The sequence below is a fragment of the Scomber scombrus genome, chromosome 17 (assembly GCF_963691925.1).
Source record: "Scomber scombrus chromosome 17, fScoSco1.1, whole genome shotgun sequence".
In the NCBI taxonomy this organism is placed as follows: Eukaryota; Metazoa; Chordata; class Actinopteri; order Scombriformes; family Scombridae; genus Scomber; species Scomber scombrus.
The window spans coordinates 5,122,453-5,137,211 of NC_084986.1; the positions used below are offsets into that span (position 1 = coordinate 5,122,453).

A 14,759-nucleotide genomic window follows, 5' to 3' on the forward strand; every position below is an offset into this window, starting at 1 on the left:
ACGGCCCCGCCCCCCGACAGCCACGCACCCCGCCTCGGGCCAATAGCGTCGCGACCACGTCCTGAACACGCACCGCCTCGCCTCTCATTGGTCAGAGCCCGCTACACCTTTGCCTGTGATTGGCTGCGTGTTACCACCCGCCAGACTGCTCTGAATTTTGTTTCTGTGTTTTTTTTCTCGCTCTTTTTTTTTTTTTTGGCTCCACTCAGCTGAAGCCAGTCTGCTGGCAGAGGCTCAGCGCTTATTATTGACTGCTCCGCTCTCCCACTACTGTCTCTGTCTTTATTTTGAATTAGTCGCACATCTTTTAACTCTTCTTCATGCTCAGCGTCACGGCGGAGCGCTCCTGTCAGGTGAGTCCGTCTCCTGGCAACACACCGGCGGTTTTACGGCTGTCCGGCAGTTATTTCATTAAGTTGTTTCCGTTATTACAAACTGAGCCGTTAACGTTACCTGCACGCTCACACCGACACGCGCTGCTCTCAGGTCAGCTGCTCGCGCTTCAACCTGGGCTCCACGTGAGCTGCTTTTGTCTTAATATGGTGATGTCGGCTGGTTTATCTGAGGTCACACTGAACCCAGTGTCTCCTGTGTGTCTCTCTGTGTGTGTACTGTATGTGTGTGTGTGTGTGTCTCCTGTGTGTGTGTCTTCTGTGTTGGTGCGTGTGTGTGTGTGTTTGTGTCTCGTGTCTGTTTGTGTCTCGTGTGTGTGTGTGTGTTTGTGTCTTGTGTGTGTGTGTGTGTGTGTGTGTGTGTGTGTGTCTCTCCTATGTGAGTGTGTGTGTGTGTCTTCTGTGTGTGTCTCCTGTGTGTGTGTGTGTGTGTGTGTGTGTGTCTCTCTCTCTCTCTCCTGTGTGTGTGTGTGTGTGCGTTCCCAACAGTTGCATCACTGCATTGCATCCCCCCCATCACAAAGTTTAAACATGACACTTTATCACAAACTAATGAGATCATCTGTGTTTATGTTTAATCTGTACCTGCTGGTTTTTGATCGATCCATATGATTGTTAATAAAGGGAATCAGATTCTAGTTGATTGTCTTTGTTGGATCATTACTTGCTCTGAGGTGTGTGTGTGTGTGTGTGTGTGTGTGTGTGTGTGTGGGAGGGTTTATTTAACCTTAATATTAGAGCTGCAACTAATTATGTTTGTGTTGATTTTATTTGAGATGAATCATAAAGTATGTAGAAATAAAACAGTCCTTATTTGAGTGTCAAAATCTTATTAATCTGACTATCATTTTTAAAAAATATGACATAAGATACAATTAATGTTCATGTGTGTGAAGCTGTAACCATTATTCAATTCAGATTATTCATGTTATTGAGTAATCATTTGGTTAATTAAAAATGTCAGAAAATATAGTTAGAAATGTCTCTAAAGCTAACATTTGCACATTAATTTTGTTCTTTTTTTGTCTGTACTGCAGTCAAAAATCAAAAAATATTCATTATACTGCCATAAAAAGCAAATATTCCCATTTGAGAAGCTGTAATCAGGCTGTTTTAGCAGGCAATTTTTTTGACTTAAATGACACTCAAATGTTAAAAAAAAAGTGAATGTCATTAAAACAGCTTCATTCAGTGCTCAGTTTTTTGTTCTTATAACCTGCAGCTGAGCACAACAAAGAGACAGCAGAGCAGAACAACACGTCAGGACCACAAAGACACACACACACACACCTCAAAAATCAACACCAAAAAAATAATAGAAATGAAGAGAAAATGAAAGAAGTAAGAAGTAAAATCAATAATAACAAAAAAATACTTATTTTTTTCAGCATTAAACAGATGTTATATGATAATTAACATGTTTTTAAAATTCAAGATTTTTGCATTAATTTCTGCTGGTGAATAAATGCCTGCATTGTTTCATGCTCTGCTGTAATCTGATTATATGATGATGTGTTTGTGTGATCCTGCGCGTGGGAAATCACAGCGTCCGTGTGTGTGTTGCAACAGATTGACTTTGTTTTCTCCAACTATACTTCCTGTTGGGAGCTTCCTCTCTCTCTCTATCTATCTCTCTCTTGGGCGAGTCTGTGCATGTTAATGTGGGAGGAGGAAGGGGGGGCGTGGTTTGTATTATTTTTTTTTTGGGTGGGGGGGGGGTGTAATATCTGGCACGCCACCTCCCGTCATCTATTCTGGGCGAAGGGGAGGTTCCCCTCGGCTTGCTCAGGTCGAGACTCTCTGGGTGCACCCGGCTGCTGCTCTCTGCAGTGGGGCCCCTCTCTCTCTCTCTCTCTCTCTGTCTCTCTCTCTCTATCTCTCTCTCCTTTTATCTATCAAGCTCTCTCGCCCCTCTCTCGCCCTCCCTCCACCCTTCCTGTACGTGCAGCTGAGCATTCGCCAGATGCCAGCCAACTTTGTCCTTAACCCCTCCTCCTCTTCAACCCTCGTCATTTATTTATTTTGGTGTAATTTTTATTTTCTCACCTTTTTTTTAAAGTGTCATCATTATTATTATTTTTTTTTTTTTTGCCTCTCATGATGATACGACTCAGGAGGAAGTGAGAGAGCAGTGACATCATTTGTAATTATTTTGGGTGCATGCTTTCGTTCCCAAAAGGAAGAAGAAGAGGAACGTAGATCAGTGTGGTTCCTAACGTGGTTCCTGTGAGGATCAGTGCAGGAACATTTCATTTAACTCAGTGGTCAAATGCTGTAATTACAACTGCTCCGTTCGTCACGTGATGCAAACCGACCCAATAAATGTTTTTAATCACAAACAATCATTTAAAAATAAATTAGCGTAGTATCTAAAACTGAATCAGAATTTAATCCGTTTAGTCCAAAAAACATCAGAATCAGAAACAGTTCATTGTTGAGTAGGTTTGTCTTGGTGTGTATAACAATCAAAAATATACACAAAATTAAGTAACTCTGAATAATATTTAAAAAAATGAAATTTGTAGTTAAATAAACACTAAGTGAGAAGAGCTGCTACCGGTTTACATTTTAAATTGAAGTGAATTAAATTAAAAGTTGTCACAGATGTTCAAATATAAGATTATGAGATTTTTATGTTAATATAACGAGGAAATTTGGGATTAACCGCATGATTAAATACTTTTATCCTCATTCAAATGAGCGGAAAGTCTTATCGAGAATGCTCTGTAGGTTCAACAACCGGGAAGCATGAGCAACACAGTGTTCCCTTTTAAGTATTATTATTTATTTATTAAGATTTATTTTTGGGCACGGTAACCACTCGGCTACCAAAGTGCTCCACAAGAGTTCCCCTTTAATTTTGTAATGCCAAAAATAACACCAAATATCCATTTATTCAGAAATCAACAGCATTTTAGAGTCGAACCGTGAGTCAAGACCCGAAGTTAGCAGCAGTGGGTTAGCCTAAATTGACGATGCCAAACAGAGAAGGAGCCACCCCTCGCCTTGCCACATTATAAAATATTTTACTTTAAAAAGACAAAGAGTTGGCTTTGTTTAGATTTAACTGATTAATTTCTTATTTTCGGTTCTAGTTGATTTGTACGGATTTATTAAATCCTCGTTCATTGTCTTCGTTGAGCGAGAAAAAGAAAAAAAAACTCTTTAGGCTACATTCAGCAGATTTTGTCCACCACTGACCTTTGACCTCTTCGTCCTCGTCAGGTCGACTGTGCGGACGGATGGCCGGTGGCGATCATGGAGCACAAGCCGAGCATCGAGTATCACGACCTGGAGGCAGCGGAGGCGCTCGTCAGCATGAGCTTCTGGGGCCAAAGGTCGCACAAGCCCCGCCCGCTGACCCCCACCTCCGACTCCTGTGACTCCATCCAGCTCCACCCAGAGGGAGACACCCCCAAGGACCTCATCGCCCTGTCGTCTCTGGTAAGAACCAACGAAACAGACTTAATCATAAAACATGTGAATAAATGACAGATTATTGTTCATTTACATGTTTTTATATTAATTTCTTTCTCGTTACTTCCGTCAGTGTATGACTCCACCTCACAGTCCGAGCTTCGTTGAGGCCTCCACCACCGCTGTCCTCACCACCACATGCGCTCTCAGCCCCGCCTCCAGACCGCTCCTACCCCACCCCGGTCTCACCATCGGCCCCGCCCCGCTCCTCAGCGACTCCCACACCGGCTTCCCCCGACCCTCCTGCTCCGTCACCTCAGAGACCTCGGCGCTTCCACCTCTTCACACGGAGTCGTCCTCCGTGGCGCTGCCCGGCAGAGCGATGGCCACCAGCGTCATTCGCCACACGGCCGACAGCCTCGCCGTTCCCACCCCGCCTCCCCCCGCCGCCGCCGCCCCGCCAACAGAAACTTCCACGCTGCTGCTGCCGCCGCCACCACCCGAAACTCCAGAGATACTTCAGGAGAGCGGGCCGCAGCAGGATGGACCTCTTCCATGTTTTCACAGCTTCGCCTCCTCTTTATCTCCTCCTCAATCCTCCACGCTGTCTTCCTCCTCTTCCTCTACGGTCTCCAGCTCTCCGGTCCTTTGCCAGGTGTTCCCGGTGAGCGGCCGGACGGGGATGATCTCCGCCTTCGTCCAGGCTCCGGTTCAGATGCAGACTCAAGGGGGCCCCAAACCCATCCTGCCCCAGGCTCCTTCCAGCTTCGCCCAGCCCCTCCTGGTGGGCTCCGCCATGCCGCAGGGGACCGTGATGTTCGTGGTCCCCCAGGGACCCTTGTCCCAGACGTCGCAGGGCCAGCAGACTGTCATGACGCTGGGCAACACCAAGCTCCTCCCGCTGGCCCCGGCTCCGGTTTACATGCCGTCCGGAGCGGGCGGCGGCGCCTCGCAGGCCGACTTCTCCCGCAGGCGAAACTACGTCTGCAACTTCCCCGGCTGCAAGAAGACGTACTTCAAGAGCTCGCACCTGAAGGCTCACCTGCGCACACACACAGGTACGAGTCAGAGGGATCTCATCTCTACTGTATCCTCTTTTTTTTATCAATAATAAAACTTAATTTACACATTTAATTTAAAAAAAAGGTAAAAAAGGATTTATTTTAAGAGATTTTAAACTAATTAATTAGTATTTAGTAAATAAATTAAGAAAAGATGAAAAAGAAAACTCACTAAACAAGAAAACCACAGCAGATAAAATCCCAGATCTCCTTTTAAACTCTGAAACAGAAACTTAAACATGATGACAGTTGAAATAATTAGTCGTAACTCGTTTATCAAACCCAAATTATATAATGTTCTGGTTTCCTGCTTCTTAAATGTGAGAATTTCTAGTTTTTCTCGTTATATCATTACGACTAGAGGGTCAAAAAAAGGATTAATTGATTCATTAATTGATTTTAATTTGCAGTTAAAACGAGACAGAAAACTATTTGTAGAATAAGAAGAAATTTTAGCTCTCGGGACGAATCTGAAGAACACTTTTATAATATTTTAAATACAGTATTTCATGTTAACCTCACACCTGCACTTTGTAAATTAGCTGTGTACAGTGTGCTCAGAAAGACAAAGTTATCAGACTTAACTTATTTAAGCTCCACTATACGACTATGCAATATTAATATAAATATCAGGGTTTTAGGAATCATCAGTGCATCAGTTTTTAACACATTAGTGCAGATATGGATGATATTTAACCGTTCATCGTGACTTCGGGATGGATTCAGCCTCCTGTGCATCATCGTTTTTAATTCAGAGAGCAGCGTCTCCCCTCTGTGACAGATTTGGGGTGGAGGGGAGGGAGAGCCGAACTCAGGAGAGACTCAGCGGGACAGACATTAATCTGAGACTGACAATAAAATTGAGATTGAGAATAGCAGGTCCACCTTAAAGGTCAGTCCACCTTAAATGAGTCTGGAGAAGTGACAGACGAGACTTTTCTTCATCTTGAGAAGCTGCGGCATTTATTACCTGAATATTTACTGCCAGACTGACGACTTCCTGCTCACTTTTTCCTTTACTCCGCTCTCCTTGTATTCACCGTCACACACTAACACTCCCACACACTGCTCTAAAACAGCTCCGATACTCTTACAACAAACATTACCTTTCACACAGACGTCCTCTTGAAGATTGAGATGAGAAGATTCAGGGTTTTGATGCACATCGGCGACTCCTCTGTAACGGTCTTTATCGTGTTAATAAAAATCATCGTCAGTAGAAATCGTTGATATTTAACGATCGTGTGAGATTTTAGACGTGGCGCAGCAACGGCAGGATGAATGAACTGGTGTGAGTGGAGAGGAGGAGCGAGTCAGAGACGGGTCCGATGACAATGTGAGGAGGGAGGAGAAGAAGGGAGGAGGGGCGCGCAGCTCTACAATACAATAAGATTTTACTCATTTCAAATAATTTAATAATATAAAATCAATATGTGGCGTCAGTGTTTATACTGAATGAACAAATAAATGAATGTCTGGGAAACTCAATCAGGAATCGAACAGTAAGAAGTAAAATCAGGATTTTTCTCAATTGAAATCAAATCAAAGTGAAATCAGAGCAAATATTTCAGCTCTTTATTATCTTTATGTCTATATTTTACTTTTGGACTGTTGGTCAGACACCTGGGAACTTTTTTTTAAACTAAATTAATATAAAAACATGAAACATGAAACACACAAAAAGACAGAGGACAGTAAAAACAAGCAGCAGGAGTAAGAATTTACATTTTAAGAGATTTTAAACAAATAAAAACAGTAAATAAATTACAATGAACACAGCAGGTGAGATTAATCAGAAAGAAAACATGAAAAAGAAAACTCACTAAACAAAAAGAAAACAAATCTCAGAGCTCATTTAACTCTAAAACAGAAACTTCAACCTGATCACAGTTTGTTTTTTTGGGACTCTTCCTGTCCGCTCACGTTCTCCTCCGTCTTCTCCGCAGGTGAGAAGCCGTTCAGCTGTCACTGGGAGGGCTGCGACAAGAAGTTCGCCCGCTCCGACGAGCTTTCCCGCCACCGCCGCACACACACCGGAGAGAAGAAGTTCGTCTGCAACGTGTGCGACCGGCGCTTCATGCGCAGCGACCACCTGACGAAACACACCCGGCGACACATGACCACCAAGAGGGCGTCGTCATGGCCCGCCGAAACCTGCGACCTCAACAAAGTGGCCCTGCCGAAGGGCCCGAACAGAGGCCCCGTGCTTCCTGTCGGCGTGCTGGTTCCCGCAGCCAACTAACGGACTCAATCAGGAGCCTACAGGGCCAACTCAGGACCCCGGGGTTTTTGGGGAGGGGGGAGGGGGGACGGCTGCTGGCCAGACACTTACAGGCTGAAGGAGACTGATTGGATCAGCTCCAGCAGCCACATCAGGAGGCTTTTCTACAAATCACACTCAGCTGCTGCACAATTTCAGCTCCGACTACGTCTACACACCGACTCAGAAAAGGTTTACGGCTCTCAGATTAACAAATTAATGGTTAAGATTTTAAACAGTGATTAAACAGGTTACTATGGAAACCGACAACAGGGCTGAACAGGACGTTAGGTAGTTTCTTTATAGCAGGAAGTGACTTTTTTCACCACACGTTCCACTTTAGCAACTTTCGATGTTTCCAGTTCTCTTTTATTCATCCGTGATCGTATCGTAGTTACATTTTCACTCAAGATGGCCAATAAGAAACGTATTCTCTGTTTGGGGTCGTGGAACATATCATGACAGGCAGTTTCTGTCTACGTCGTACAAATCGTCTTAATTATCAAACGTGTAATATTTCTCTCTCGTAGATTATCAATAACACGTAACAAGGCATGTCCAAAATATCACGTCAATACAGAACTCGTCTTTTAGTTTCTAATTACGGGACAATTCCGTATTGTAAAGGACGATTACGTATTTTACGGGATTCATTTGTATTTTACGAGATTAATTCGTATTTTGCAGGAATATTTCATATTTTACGGGATGAATTCGTATTTTGAGAGAGTAATTCGTATTTTACGAGAGTTCGTATTTTACGAGATTAATTCGTATTTTACGGGATTAGTTCGTATTTTACGAGATTAATTCGTATTTTACGAGATTAATTCGTATTTTACGGGATTAGTTCGTATTTTACGAGATTGATTCGTATTTTACAGGATTCATTTGTAATTTACGAGATTAATTCGTATTTTACAGGATTCATTTGTAATTTACGAGATTAATTCGTATTTTACGGGACGGTTGCCAACCATATCTCAGACTCAGTTTGTCTGGCTAAGCTGGACTTTGACCAGAACGTAGAAGTTAGCGTGGTTAAAATATTAAAAATGTAAACGTTAGCAAGTTGAGATGTGGGATAAGTTGGAAGAAATCAAGATCAACAAATCTTGAGGTAATTGTCTTAAAAATGTTATACGGTAATACATCCGACAATTATTAAGTTATTTCATTTCATATCAAAAAATGTTACAATATACCGAACAACCTCTATTAGCGTCTATAGAAATCTTAAAAAACTGTCCTTAATCAAAACTAAACTAATAAATCTAGCTAACTAGCTTGCAGTTGTTAATAATAATAATACTAATAATAATTATTAATTTAATGAAATGTGGAACAATCACCAACGACCAAACCTTTGTAACAAAATATGAGCCACAGTTATTCACATTATTAAGTTGTAAGTGTTTAAATCTTAATAACGTGAATAACTGTTCGGTATAACGCCCGCAGTTATCTGAGTAAAGGTTGCGTAGACGTAGCCGGAGCCACCGATCTAGGGAAGGAACAAGTTTCCCGCCCTGCTCAGGACATTTTACTCTCAACTACAACCACCAACTCACCGGAGGAAGAAGAAAAAGAGGAAGAGGAGGAGGACAGGAAGGCGACAGGCTGCTATTCACCCACGGACAGAAACCAACAAAAACCTGACATTGCACTAGATTTTTTTAATCTTGCTTGTTTTTGTACTCTCTCTCCGTGTATAATCATGTTTACTTCATGTGTATATGTCACGTTTTAGCAAATGTATGCACTCTCTTTTTTTTACATTTTCTTTTTTTAATTTTTTGCCAAAGCCTCTGTATCGTGCTTCTATTATTAGCCTACTTCAGTTCGTCTGTGACTGTAAATATTGTACATATATTGATATCTATATGAATGTTACGTGTATTCCAATCTGCATTTATTGACAGTACGAGTTATTGATATTTTTAAAATGTCAGTGGACAGTATTCCTCACTGTGATACTACCTACTATCTTCTTTTTTTGCTTTACACATTATTATTATTATTTAATAAACATTTGTTGAGGAAAAAAAAGTGCTGTTTTTTTTTTTCTTTCTTTCTTTTTGATAGCTTGATTTGGCCCATAGTGTAGCCAGTAAGAAAATACCTCATGTTATTAAATGTTATTCTTAATAATAACAGCTTATATCGAAATAATCCCATTTCTGAACATTTGCCTGTAAAGCGATGGTGAAGAGTATGGCTTTTATAATAAAAAATTTACCACAAAAACAAGTGCGAATTTGTTCTTTTTCATCATTATGCTACACGTCATCAGTATTATAATTATATTTCTTTTTTATAATTTAAATTTTTATTAATTTCAGCTGAAGACAAAGCACGCTTAATACAAAAGTGTATTATAATTATATTTCTAACATTTCACCAGATACAACAACTGAAAATAAGTTTTATAGTCTGAAACTGTTGGCTAAATTTCATATTTATAAAGACACATTTTACAGGTAAAAAGTAAAAGGTGTAAACTTCTAGGTTTTCACAAAAGGAGATCGAATAGTTAATTGATTTAATTTGATTTTCCTCAAATCCAAAGTCTGAAAAAACTATAAAAGCCTGTTTTGTGGTTTAAAATCTTTAACTCTTATTTATTCAAGATTCACTTTATTGTCATTTAGAGTATTTGTATACACAGAATGAAATGAAAGCTAAGATAAGTACTAAAAAATGATCATACCTAATTTAAAAAACAGACACATTAATAAAACATTAAAAACACAGCAGTTCAGAGTTCAGAAAAAGTTAAGTGCTCTGTTTGTTTTTAATTAATTTTTGTTTTACTTTTCTCCTGCAAAGCATAAGATGAATATTTTTGATGTTCATTTTGTGGAAGTGGAAATTGTGACTGTTTTTATAGTCAAAAAAACACTTACAGAAACTGGGCGAACTAGGCTTCAGCTAACATATACCATGTGCATAGATGTTTCTATCCCCTTGTGTTATCCAAAATGAAGCAGGGGGGATCTATGGTGTTGACCACAAATTTCCAGAACTTAATAAATCCACAGATATTATCAATTATATTTGTATTTAAAGGTGCAGCAGTTTCAGTATTTTCAGTATGTCCCTGTGTCAGTCCTCCAATGTGTGAATGTCCAGAGATCCAGAGTTTAAAGACCACAAGTGAATCAATGTATAATATACTTATTAATACACTGCAGAGACTTCTTTGGGTCATTTTTGTGAGAGAATTCTACTTCCACATCTAAAAAAAAAAAAAAGTCTAAACTGGAGATGACGTGACAGCAGTGAGCGCCGTCTGATTGAACAATAAGAAATGAAATAGATCTCAATGATGTGTTAGTGTCAGTAAAGAGGTTGTAAATGTTTCTTTGTACAGATATGATGGACTACAAACACATAATTTTGATCCTGCTGAAGTGTCTGAAGGATCAGAAACAAACAAGGATTAATAAGAATAATGGTAAGGTAGTTATACCAGAGACATGATGCTTTACTGATTACAGCAAAATGATTTACAACTCTACGTCAGCTGCCATATATCGCCACAAAGAGGTGACACCACTGAGCTATAAATGGATTATTTTGTCCGTCACTTCTTTGGACGTCTCCAAAACATACAGATGTAAGTACCAGCCTCTGTGTTACACTTCATCTTTAAATGGGGAGTGTTAAATATTAAAGTACAATACAGTACGTGGAGTACTTTAAACTTTGCCTCTTTGTCAGTGAAGCAGTTAATATTAGAAGTATTTCCTGTGGCTGTTCTTATCATCTTATCTGCTGCTCAGCATCTGTCTGCTGTTGTTTCCTGATGTGTTTCATAAGACGATCCTGTTCGAGGATTTATAAATATGTGGAAAACCACTTCCTAAATTAAATGGTTCAATATAACACCTGACAATATAATGAATACCTATAATAACCAATAATCAGTACTGTATATAAAACAGTTTTGAGGTGATTGTACTAGAGTATTTCCATTTGATGCTTCTTTCTACTTCTATATTTATCGGACATATGTTACTAGTTTCCTTCCATTAAGATTTTACTTAACACATAACATATAAGACAAGTTTATAAATATGTTACTGATGACCCCCGGACAGTATGTTAAAAAAAAAGTATCTCCACCTTGTCCGATGTCAGCATTAAAATGCAGTTTACATGTTAAAGCATCCAAAATAATCCAGTAATGTAATAGGTAATAATTTACCTTTGACAAGTTAATTCTGCAGCATAATGAGTTTTGATACTTTAAGAAAATGTTTCTGATTCTACTTATGTACTTTTACTTAAGTTCATTTTTAAATTAAGTATTTTTACATTGTTGTATTGGTTATTTTACGTAGGTAAAGGCAGTCATGGGAAGTAACTAAGTACATTACTCAAGTACTGGACATAATGTAAAATATTACAAGCTATTAAAATACAACACATAGACAATCTTATATAAAGTAGTGTAAACTAGCTCCACCTCCAGCAGCTACAACAGTAACATGCTGCTCTAACACTGATGCTTCACTATTAATAATCTAATGATGTCATAATAATAATATATCAGTCAGAGGGACCAAACCACTACTTTTACTGTAATACTGCATACTACATCACTCATAATACTGCAGTACTTTTACTGTAATACTGCATACTACATCACTCATAATACTGCAGTACTTTTACTGTAATACTGCATACTACATCACTCATAATACTGCAGTACTTTTACTGTTATACTGCATACTACATCAAGCTCTTATAGTACATAAGAGCTTGATGTAGGATAAGTATGTTATGTACTTTTACTGTAGTAGGATTTTTTGTGCAGGACTTTTATTTGTAAAGGAGTATTTTTTAACATTGTTGTATTTGTACTTTTGCATACATTATTAGAGATATGAGTACTTAGTACACATTACAGTAAAATAAAACAAAGTAAAGTCTCAAAAAATGACCATATCGTTGAAAATAATAATTTATTACAGGATTTTTACGTTTAAATAAATGTTACACAAGTTTTTCTTCTCATTCATTGTACAGGACTCTTGGTACATTTTGACCTTTATGACACACACTCCCAGAGGTCAGCTGTATTTATAAATAACTTGATTTTTTCAGGGCTAATGCAGCAGTTTTCTCTGACGTTTCGTTGTGAATTGAGGTCAAGGATATAACGTGACCGAAAAAAAGGCGGGTAAACACTACTGAGCGGTTAGAAAACGGGGTTAATTCCGCATTGCTTCATGTAAACGCATAGATCATCCCGTATATGAAGTTTCTGCTCAACGACAGCGGGCTTGTTACGTGTTGTGTTATACAACCCCTCTCTCTCTCCCCACGTTACCCGGTAACAACGCTCGGCCAATCCCGAGGCAGCGCTGAGGGGGTGTGACCAATCAGAGAGGACGACGTTGAGCTGGGAATGTGAAGGGGGCGTGTGATTGGCTGACGACTCACCCGCCCACTTGCCTTACTGACCGACTTTCAGCATCAGCCAAAAAAAAGTGAATGAAAAAACAAAAACAGAGCCAGCTACAGGCGGAGTATCCACGGCAACAGCGACATGGTGTGGCGGGAAAAGGTGCTGCAGCTACTTAATACACTCGTATACATGTTAGTGTTTTAAACAACACAAAAACATGAAATATTGTATGTACAGAAGTAATGTTTCTGCTATTGTCAGTGCATGAAAGTATTACAGTAAAAGTACATAAGTATTATGAGTGATGTAGTTAAAGTATTACAGTAAAAGTACACAAGTGTTATGAGCTATATGTAGTTAAAGTATTACAGTAAAAGTACATAAGTATTATGAGTGATGTAGTTAAAGTATTACAGTAAAAGTACACAAGTATGAGCTTGATGTAGTTTAGTATTACAATAAAAGTACATATGTATTATGAGTGATATAGTATGCAGTATTACAGTAAAGATAGTGGTTTGATCCCTCTGACTGATACATTATTATATATGACATCATTAGATTGTCAGGCTGGGAAAACAAACATCCTGTTCCTCAGGGTTGTGTCCTGAGCCCTATCCTGTATGGCCTCTTCACCCATGACTGTCAGCCTGTTCATGCAACAAACATCATCATAAAGTTTTGCAGATGACACGACAGTCATGGGCCTGATCTTGCAACAAACATCATCATAAAGTTTTGCAGATGACACGACAGTCATGGGCCTGATCTCCAACAATGATGAGTCAGCGTACAGGGGTGAAGTGCAAAACCTGACAGTCTGGTGTTCCACTAATAATCTCATCCTGAACAATAAGAAGACAAAGGAGATTGTAGTGGATTTCAGGAAAGAGAGAAGAACCAATCACAGGCCAGTGTTTATTAATGGTGAAGCAGTGGAGAGTGTCTCCAGTTTTACATTTCTGGGGGTAAACATCACTGAGGACCTCTCCTGGGCTGCACATACATCCACCATCATTGGGAAGGCACAACAGCGTCTCTTCTTCCTGCGGAAGCTGAGGAGAACAGGTCTGCCACAGAACCTGCTGGTTAACTTCTACCGGTGCACTGTGGAGAGTATAATCACATACTGCATCACAGCGTGGTTTGCACCAAGAAGGACCTGAATGCTCTGCAAAGACTGATCAAGGCGGCACAATACATCACTGTGACCCAGCTTCCTGCATTTGGGAATATTTACCAAACCCCCTGTCAGGGCAGGGCCTTAAATATCATCCGTGACCCAACACATCCTGTCCACCACCACTTCCAACTACTTCCCTCTGGCAGGCGATACAGGACAATTCAGTCACACACTACAAGACCTAAAAACAGCTTCTTCCCCCAAGCTGTTAAACAAATGAACACAGCCTGATCCCGTCATCCCACTCACCCACACTCACTCACTGATTGTGGCCTACTGTTACAACAAGCATTGCTACTGTTTGCTGTGTTTTCACCTTATTATATTGCATATTGCACTTTGTTGCTCTTATAGATTGTTAATGTTGTATTTATGTCTTAAATTGTTTTTAATTGTCTTAAATGTTCTTATGGCTCAGGGAGTGCTATCTAAATTTCGTTATATTGTTGTCTGACCCTTAATTTAATGCCAATAAAGCTACTAAAACTAAACTAAACTACTTTATAAACTATTTATTTATTTGTTGACAGAAGTTCATCCCGGCCGCTAGGTGACGTCTGACTGCTGACGTGTGCTTACAGCTGTCTATCGTTGAATCCCCGCTCAGCCAATCAGAGATCTCCATTCTGCCGTAACCCGGAAATAGTTGCTAGGTGATCTTCGCCTGCAGCAGAGGAGAGAAAAATCCGTATAATAATCTCTGACATTAGAGGCGGAATGAATTTTAAAGTTTGACTTCTGATACTGAAAGCTGAACTAATGAAAGGTACAAAACACATCAATTCATCAGAGACACGAACACACAAGAAACATTTAAGACATTTAATCTTTATTTAACGAGTCAAAGTGACGACTGACAGCACGGAAAATCACTGGGATCCTTTTGTTTCTGATGTTTTGACACTTAAGGATACAACTGTTAATGTCAGCTCTAGTTATCATATTTGGAAAATGCATACATATCTCGACATGCAGAGTTTTATAATAAATGTTTTTAAATGATTGTGGCGCTAAATGTTGCTGTTGGTAA

At 39.8% G+C, this 14,759-nt stretch overlaps 1 protein-coding gene across 1 annotated transcript; it reads left to right on the forward strand.

Annotated features, from left to right (window-relative positions):
* The first annotated feature begins 215 nt into the window (after nucleotides 1-215).
* klf11a (Kruppel like factor 11a) lies at nucleotides 216-9,361 on the forward strand. The gene is made up of 4 exons (XM_062437193.1): nucleotides 216-353; nucleotides 3,618-3,836; nucleotides 3,943-4,867; nucleotides 6,817-9,361. Exons 1-4 carry the CDS (start codon nucleotides 321-323, stop codon nucleotides 7,110-7,112), a joined length of 1,473 nt encoding a protein of 490 aa, XP_062293177.1. The 5' UTR covers nucleotides 216-320; the 3' UTR covers nucleotides 7,113-9,361.
* The last annotated feature ends 5,398 nt before the right edge of the window (nucleotides 9,362-14,759 follow it).